The 9819-nt window shown below is 42.7% G+C and overlaps 1 gene segment (V, D, J or C); it reads right to left on the bottom strand.

The window, feature by feature from the left end:
• Window positions 1-5583: 5583 nt before the first annotated feature.
• LOC126060256 (immunoglobulin kappa variable 4-1-like) lies at window positions 5584-6293 on the bottom strand. The segment is given in 2 exon segments: window positions 5584-6020; window positions 6245-6293. Coding segments are annotated over 2 exon segments (486 nt in total).
• Window positions 6294-9819: the final 3526 nt, after the last annotated feature.

The raw sequence follows: 9819 nt of genomic DNA, 5'->3' as shown, positions 1-9819 counted from the left end.
GGACTACTGTGAATGCTATTGATTTGGTGGTTTCCTCTTTGGTGTTCTTTTTGTTGATGTAGAGGAATCCACCCCCAAGTGTCTCTCAGTTTGTCATACTGTGGGGGCTTATGTGTTGCTGTGATGCTGGAAGCTCTGCCACCAGTATTCAGATACCAGCAGGGTCACCCATGGAGGACAGGTTTCAGCTGAGCTTCCAGACTAAGACAGACTAGGAAGAAGGACCTGGCAGTCTACTTCTGAAAAACATTAGCAAGTGAAAATGTTATGAATAGTAGTGGAAAATTGTCTGATATAGTGCTGGAAGATGAGCCCCCAAGTTGGAAGGCACTCAAAAGATGACTGGGGAAGAGATGCCTCCTCAAATTAGAGTTGATCTTAATGAAGTGGATGGAGCAAAGCTTTTGGGACCTTCATTTGCTAATGTGACATGACTCAAAATGAGAAGAAACAGCTGCAAACATCCATTAATAATCAGAACCTGAAATGTACAAAGTATGAATCTAGGAAAACTGGAAATCGTCAAAAATGAAAAGAAACACACAAACATAGATATCCTAGGCATTAGTGAGCTGAAATGGACTGGTATTGGCCATTTTGAATTGGACAATCATATAGTCTACTATGCTGGCTATGACAACTCAGAGAGGAATGGTGTTGCATTCATAGTGAAAAAGAGCCTTTCAAGATCTATCCTGAAGTACAACGCTGTCAGTGATAGGATAATATCCATATGCCTACAAGGAAGATCAGTTAATACGACTGTTATTCAAATTTACGCACCAACCACTAGGGCCAAAGATGAAGAAATAGAAGATTTTTATCAGCTGCTGCAGTCTGAAATTGATCAAACATGCAATCAAGATGCATTGATAATTACTGGCGATTGGAATGCAAAATTAGAAAGAAAGAAGATGGATCAGCAGTTGGAAAATATGGCCTTGGTGATAGAAACAATGCCAGAGATCAAATGATAGAATTTTGTAAGACCAATGACTTCTTCATTGCAAGTACCTTCTTTCACCAACATAAACGGCGACTATACACATGGACCTCGCCAGATGGAACACACAGAAATCAAATTGACTACATCTGTGGAAAGAGACGATGGAAAAGCTCAATTTCATCAGTCAGAACAAGGCCAGGGGCCGACTGTGGAACAGACCATCAATTGCTTATATGCAATTTCTAGCTGAAACTGAAGAAAATCCGAGCAAGTCCACGGGAGCCAAAATATGACCTTGAGTATATTCCACCTGAATTAAGAGACCATCTCAAGAATAGATTTGACGCATTGAACACTAGTGACCGAAGACCAGAGGAGTTGTGGAATGACACCAAGGAGATCATACAGGAGGAAAGCAAGAGGTCACTGAAAAGACAGGAAAGAAAGAAAAGACCAAGATGGATGTCAGAGGAGACTCTGAAACTTGCTCTTGAGTGTGGAGCAGCTAAAGCAAAAGGAAAAATGGATGGAGTAAAAGACTGAACAGAAGATTTCAAAGGGCTTCTCGAGAAGACAAAGTAAAGTATTATAATGACATGTGCAAAGAGCTGGAGATGGGAAACCAAAAGGGAAGAACACACTCTGCGTTTCTCAAGCTGAAAGAACTGAAGAAAAAATTCAGGCCTCCAGTTGCAATAGTGAAGGATTCCATGGGGAAAATATTAAACGACGCAGGAAGCATCAAAAGAAGGTGGAAGGAATACACAGAGTCATTATACCAAAAAGAATTAGTCGATATTCAACCATTTCAAGAGATGGCATATGATCAGGAACTGATGGTACTGAAGGAAGAAGTCCAAGCTGCTCTGAAGGCACTGGCGAAAAACAAGGTTCCAGGAATTGATGAAATATCAATTGAGACGTTTCAACAAACAGATGCAATGCTGGAGGTGCTCACTCATCTATGCCAAGAAATCTGGAAGATGGCTTCCTGGCCAACTGACTGGAAGAGATCCACATTTATGCCTATTCCCAAGAAACGTGATCCAACTGAATGTGGAAAGTAGAGAACAACATCATTAATATCACACACAAGCAAAATTTTGTGGAAGATCATTCAAAAGCGACTGCAGCAATATGTTGACAGGGAACTGCCAGAAATTCAGGCTGGTTTCAGAAGAGGATGGGGAACCAGGGATATCATTGCTGATGTCAGATGGATCCTGGCTGAAAGCAGAGAATACCAGAAGGATGTTTACCTGTGTTTTATTGACTAGGCAAAGGCATTTGACTGTGTGGATCATAACAAACTATGGGTAACACTGCGAAGAATGGGAATTCCAGAACACTTAATTCTGCTCATGAGGGACCTTTACAAGGATCAAGAGGCAGTTGTTCGGACAGAACAAGGGGATACTGATTGGTTCAAAGTCAGGAATGGTGTGCGTCAGGGTTGTATTCTTTCACCATACCTATTTAATCTGTATGCTGAACAAATAATCCGAGAAGATTGACTAAAAGAAGAACAGAACATCAGGATTGGAGGAAGACTCATTAACAACCTGTGTTATGCAGATGACGCAACCTTGCTTGTTGAAAGTGAAGAGGACTTGAAGCACTTACTAATGAAGATCAAAGACCACAGACTTCAGTATGGATCATGCCTCAACATAAAGGAAACAAAAATCCTCACAACTGGACCAATGAGCAACATCATGATAAACGGAGAAAAAATTGAAGTTGTCAAGGATTTCATTTTACTTGAATCCACAACTGACAACCACGGAAGCAGTAGTCAAGAAATCAAAAGACGCATTGCATCGGGCAAATCTGCTGGAAAGGACCTCTTCAAAGTGTTGATGAGCAAATATGCCACCCTGAAGACTAAGGAGCGCCACACCCAAGCCATGGTATTTTCAATCGCATCATATGCATGTGAAAGCTGGACAATGAATAAGGAAGACCGAAGAAGAGTTGATGCCTTTGAATTGTGGTGTTGGTGAAGAATATTGAATATACCACGGACTGCCAAAAGAACGAACAAATCTGTCTTGGAAGAAGTGCAGCCTGACTACTCCTTAGAGGTAAGCATGGCAAGACGGCACCTTACATATGTTGGACATGTTGTCAGGAGGAGAAGGACATCATGCTTGGCAGAGTACAGGGTCAGCAGAAAAGAGGAAGACCCTCAACGAGGTGGATTGACACAGTGGCTGCAACAATGAGCTCAAGCATAACAATGATTGTAAGGATGGCGCAGGACAGGGCACTGTTTCGTTCTGTTGTGCATAGGGTTGCTCTGAGTCGGAACTGACCCGACCACACGTAAAAACAACAACAACAGAGGAATCCAACTGATTTTTGTATGTTTACCTTGTAGCCTGAAACTCTACAGAACTCTTCTATTAGTTGCAGTAGTTTTCTGGAGGATTCCTTACGGTTTTCTATGTATACGATCATGTCGCCTTTGCAAACATTTTTGACTCTGTGAATTGAGCATTATTACCATTTCCTCATGAACAGTTTCAATAAGTTCTCTTCAAGAATATATTTCCATCCCCAGAAACTGTAATCAACCAAAATCAAACCCATTACCATTGGCTTGATTCCAATTCCTAGCAACCACATGAGTTAGAGAGCTCCATAGACTTTTCTGTGCTGTAACCTTCATGGAAGGAGACCACTAAGCCTTTCTTCTGCGGCTCTACTGGGTGGGTCCTAACTGCCAAGCTTTAGGTTAGTAGCTGAGCACAAACTATTTGCACCACTCAGACACCCTCAGGAATGATGGCAGGAAAACTAAAATATAACTATTGTCATCAGAGAATCCAAAAAAACCATATTTGGCATATTCAAATGGTACTGCCCTATTGAAAAAGTAAGAAACGTGCACTTTAGAAGTTTTCGAACCACAATCCTTTGATCTAAGAATCTCACCATTACACTCCATGGTTCTTTGCATAAATGTTTGCTTGGCACACACCAACCTGAGCTCACACCTTCTGACCTGAGCCTCATAAAAAGCTACGAAGGATAGAAACTGTGGAATCAGTGTATGCTTTTTTGTGTATGTTGTTAACAGCAACAACAAAAAAACGCAACCCTTTCCCATCGAATAGATTCCAATACATACGAAAATATAGGGCACACTAAAACTGCCCCAAGGTATAGCCAATAGATTCCAACTGCTAACCTTTTCTTTAGCAGCCATAGGTCTTAACCACTGTACAACCAGGGTTCCCAAAACCAAATTGAAAAAATAAAGAAAGAAAGAAAGCTATGAAATAGAGTTTCCTGGGGGATGAAATCTGAGCAACATCCTGCAAAGAGAAGCTGCAGGAGGGGCACCACACAGATGCTAGGCTCCTGCTCTACTATGTTTCAGGTGAGACAAAACCTAGACATGGAGTTTTCTCTCCAGAGTGATCCTCCTATTCAAATAGATCTACAATTTGAAAAGAGATATGAAATAAATGTTACAAGCCACACAGGCCTGTCCACTTTTCCCAGTTAGAGACCATTTTGGTTCGATTTTCCTTCTATCTCGGATTACATAGTATCTCTGGATCATCCTCGGGTGCTTGTCATTTTAGGTCCCAGCGGGCAGATCCTGCTCACTAGGTGCCAGAATGTCTGCTGTCTCCCAGGAGAGAAAGTCTCCATTAGCTGCATGGCCAGTCGGAGTCTCCTCTACACTGACTAGAAACACTACTTAGGCTGGCAACTGCATAAACCTGAGGAGGGACCTACAGGCCTCCTTTACCTCACTTCCTCTATGCATGTTGTTCTGATGCTGAACAGGTTTCAGCAGCACTTTCAGACTAATACAGACTAGAGAGAAAGGCCTGGTGATCAACTTCTGGAAAATCAGCCAGTGAAAATCCTATGGATGACAACAGCCAGATCTTATTTTTCGTTGGGTTGTCATGACTCAGGGGCTGACAAGATGGCAACTAACAACAGGAAAAAAACATGATTTCCTTCAGTCACATAATTTATCTTGGGTGCCAAAGGGATTAATTTAAAGAGGAAGTAATGAAAAAAGGACATGGAAAAGCTGGCCCCTGTTTCTAGAGTGATACAGGTAATGAGTGACAGACTGGCCTTTGAAAGAATGAGCGCCACTGAAAGACATGGAGAGAGGAGAAAAGGACAGTAAAATGGGAGGTTAGAGCAGGAAAACACCTTCATTGATATTGCCCAGGAAGGCTTGGCTGGAAAACAGAATCCATGGAAGGAAAAAGTAAGAGTGGAAGATCACCTTTCGTGAGGGAAGATTTAAACACGAAGGGCTGAGATTTAATACTGGATTAGGTCCAGAGCTGTGAGGGGAATTGCAGAGAAAGGAAAGAGTCCACGAAAATAAGGAATTAAAATGAGAGTGTTCTAGAGTAAAGAAGGCACAACGAAGACAGAACTAATCTTAAAGGGTATAAAACTCACTGGGCCCTTCCCCAAATCAGTCATGTGATATATCCTTGTGAAACTAGCAGGTTCCTGTGATATGAAAACTCCTGACAAAGCCTACAAGAGATTTTTAGGCATTCTTTTTTCTATGATTTACCACAAAAGGGGATCCAGAGGAATCCACATGCCTTAACTTTCTCCTGGAACCTGCAAATACTCCAGGAAATTCGTCAAGAGATGTGGTCTTTGGGGTAGAGAGAGGAAGCGTGCAAGTTCAGGGCTAAGCAGAAAGGAACCTGCTGGTGAGGTGAAGACTCACTGGCCTGTAACCCTTGGGAGGAGGTTTGTGTTTGAGCCTGAAGCACTGTGGGAGGTGGATTATTATGCTGCTGACAAAAATAAACTGCTGCATCATCAGCCTGGAAGTTGCTGATGGTGAGAGTGAAGTCTGTCCCAGACCCACTGCCACTGAACCGGTCAGGGACCCCAGATCCCTGTTTCGATGCATAGTAGATGAGCAGCTTAGGAGCCTGTCCTGGTTTCTGCTGGTACCAGGCTAAGTTCTTGCTCACACTCTGGCTGGCCTTGTAGTTGATGGTGACCGTTTCTCCTTGAGACTTAGCCAGAGAGGCTGGAGACTGGGTCAGCACAATGTCCCCACTGGCACCTGCACTCAGAGGAGACAATTACCATGCATACAGATATACACACACCTTTTCACACATACATCAAAATGTACCATTTATACCACAATATCTAGTGATATTACATATCAGCAAATAATTTGTTCCATTTTGCAAATAGCTGTCATTTCCCAATGTATGTTAAAACCATTTTTCAACTCTAGAAAGATACTACTCTAGAGAGATTGAAACACTTTTAATTTCTCACCAGAGGCCCAGAGCAACAGGGACATGATGGTGAGAGTGTGTGGCACCATCTTGCTGCCCCTGCCTGCCTGATGCAGATCAACTCCCATAGCAAAGGCCCTGTTTATAGTATCTGAGCAGCCAGCCTGGTGTTGGAGGGGCCTATGCAAAGCAGTCAGTGAATTGAAAGCAAATTACATGGGTGATAGTTTGTGAAACTAGCCAATGTACTTCAAGAGCCAAATATATCACATAAAGTATAATTTTATGACTCGAAAAGAAAAAGCAAGGTCATAGAAGCTCTAATATCTCTCCCAAAAAAAAAATAAAAATAAAAAAATTGCAGTCCAGCGGAATCCAAGTCATGACAACCCCAGGTGTTACACAGTAGAGCTGCTCCATAGGGTTTTCTTTCCTGTATTGTTTATAGAAGCAGACTGACAGGTTTTTCTTCCAGGGTACCACTGGATGTGATCAAACTGCCAACCTTTAGGTTAGCAGCCCATCACAAGTGCTTGAAAGAACTATGATATACTCAATAGCTTCAATTTTAATTTAAAAACAATTTTAAATGGGTTCAGGTTCCATAAATTTTGGACTAGTTTCCTCAAACCAATGGTTTTGTGAAACAATAAAATGCAGGAGAAAAATACGAAGGAAAGGGACGAATCTGGGAACTTTTTGCCTCAATGCTTGATGAAAATTTATAACTAGAAAATGTCTGAGCTCTGAAGATACTCGTACCCTGGAGGATACCTAAAAGACACTGCAAGCACTTGAGATTGGATTCTAGGGCTATGGAAGGGCCAGAGAAATGGAAAACAGGCCCCGAATTTACTTGTGTTGAAAGTCATCAGGGAGCCTACATTGAGCTAGGGTCCAGGAGGGCTCAGATCACAAAGAAAATGTGAACCAAAGAGAAAGTGGAACCTCTCATGCCCACAGTGGGTAGGAGCTGATAAGAGGGCTCTAGAATCATTTGTGGAAATGGAGAGGAAAAAACAAGCACGATTTCCTTGTAAAGTTGTGATTGAATGCCAACTCTTCAAGGAGTTTCAGCCCAGTTATGGATGGCTTCGGTGTGCCTGGAAGTCTTCAGCCTTGAAGGTGAGACTTCATCTCTCTTACTTTGGATATATTATCAGGAGGGACCAGTCCCTGCAGGAGATCATGCGTCGTAAGGTAGACGGCCAGTGAAAAAGAGAAAGAGCCTCAAGGAAATGGAATGACACAGTGGCTACAACATTGGGCTCAAACATAGCAAAGGCTGTGAGGATGGCTCAGGCCCAGGGGATGTTTCGGTTTGTTGTACACACAGAGGGTCACTATCAGTTGGACCCAATGTGATGATGCAGAACAACAACATGATATGAATACGAATGTGATGCAACAGAAATACCAGAGAACAGAAGGAGCTCTGTTCATACTTCACATTTGGGCATTCTACGAGTTTATTCAAAGAAACAAGTAAAAAACTTAACATTGTATGCAAGGTACAGAAAACCAAAATGACACTTTGGATCTGAAGAAGAATGAGTTAACTTTCTATAATTTAGAAATAGAGTTACCAAAATTTTAAAACTCAGCGGAAGACAGACTTCCACTTGTAGGCTAGATGAAATAACAAGGGCAAGATTTACCACCACACATGAAACAGTCAAAAAAATAATTAACTAATTAAAAATTATATTTAACTGTTAATGTACTCAGCTCCTAGTCCAAAAACAGTAGCCTCAAAACCAAATAACATAAAATAAAAAAAACAAAATTATGTGGCTATCTACTTCTGAGAATGAATCATTAAAAATAATACCATTGACACACATGGGGTCACCATGAGTCAGAATCAAGTCAACAGCAAATGGCTTTTCATCTTACAGAAATGCGTCACTAGGCCTTTCTTCCAAGGCCCCACAGGTGGGTTCGAACAGCTAACCTTTCAGTAGTAGTCTAGCACAAATATTAGCTCCACATCACTAGTTAAGTATTCATCTGGGGAAGATAATCCAAGATCATAGGTGCCCCTCACTGCCATATTCAAAGAGTAAGTCAGAAAAGAGCACCTACAAGATTTTCTCCCATAACCCTGTGCTCTGAGACTTTCACCATCAAACTCCCAGGCTCTTGCTGTAAATGTCCCTCCCCTCACCACCACCCCACCCTGGGCTCAGCCCTGCTGACCTGAGCCTCATAAATGGAGCCTTTTCTGGAGGGCGGAACCTGAACATCAGGGAAGAGAGAAGCTGCAGGATGGTGACACCATCCAGAACCTCAGGCTCCTGCTCTGCTCTGTTCCAGGGGAGAGGATATTTGCAAACCTAGAGATGGAGTTTTCTCTTCAGCGTAATCCTCCCACTCAGAGCTACAATTTTAAAATGAGACATGAAAAAATGCTACCAGCAACACAGGCCTGTCTGCCTATCGCAGATAGAGATTAGTTTGGTTTGGTTGTTTCTTGTATCCCTGATTGCACAGCATCTCTGCGTCATCCCATGTGCCTGTCATTGCAGGTTCCTGCCAGCAGATGGTGAAGACACAGTCTCCAGAACCCCGGCTCTCTCCTTGGGAGAGAGCCTCCATCTGCTGAAAGGCCACAATTCACATGATTTGAACTCGTTGAATTTTATGGAGAGATGTTATAGGGCATAACATGGTCTATCTTAGCAAGTGTTTTAAAAGAAAAGTGTTTCCTGCTGTTGTTTGGAGAGTGTCCTCTAAGTGTCAGTTATGTCAGGATGGTCGATAGCCTTGTTCAGTCTCCTATATCCTATCTGGCCGCAGTGCATGCTGGACCTTCTACAGAGCCTTTACTACTCTGAGGCCCTCTCAATACTGGCTGAGTCCATGTACCTGGTGTATGGGCCACACCAGTATACCTGGGGGTGGAATGAAGGTCCAGAACTCAAAGAGGCCTACTAGGTGCTTCCTTCCTTTAAGAAAAAAGGCACACAGTAAAGATACTGAGGTGGAATGTATATTCCCCCTTACACCATGTCTATGGGGCACACAACATTTATCTTATAGTAGGGACAATATTTCACACGAATTTGTGCCAGCTATAGAGGACACTTCTAAGAAATAAAAGCTTAACATCCCCTTCAACTAGGGGACATCAGCCACCAGACCTTGGCCAACATGTTGCTGGCAACCCAGGAAGAGCCTCCAGGTCATTCTCAGACCCCCTAGCTCATCTTGACATGATCCCTGTGTTTGTGCTCTACTTAACCAGTTAAAATGCTGTCAGCTGAGACTCATGGTGACCCCATGTTTCTAAGAGTAGACCTGTGCTACACAGGGTTTTCAATGGCTGACTGGTCTGAAGCAGGCCAACTTGCCTTTCTCCTAATAAGCCTCTTATAGACTCAAACTTCCAGCCTTTTGCTTAGCAGCCAAGTGTTTGAACTGCTTGCACCACCCAGGGCCTCCTGAGCTCTAGTTTAATAACCTGCTGCTGTTGAGTCAATTCCGAGTCATAGGAACCTTTTTGGACAGAGTAGAACTGCCCCATAGGGTTTCTTTATGGAAGCAGGTGCTCTAGTTAACCCACTGCCCTTGAGTTGATTCTGACTCATAGCGGCCCTCTAGGACAGAGTTGAA

This window comes from Elephas maximus, chromosome 17 (assembly GCF_024166365.1).
Source record: "Elephas maximus indicus isolate mEleMax1 chromosome 17, mEleMax1 primary haplotype, whole genome shotgun sequence".
NCBI classification, from domain to species: Eukaryota; Metazoa; Chordata; class Mammalia; order Proboscidea; family Elephantidae; genus Elephas; species Elephas maximus.
Note: the sequence above shows the minus strand (reverse complement) of the source record. Positions and strands in the feature narration are given on the sequence as shown.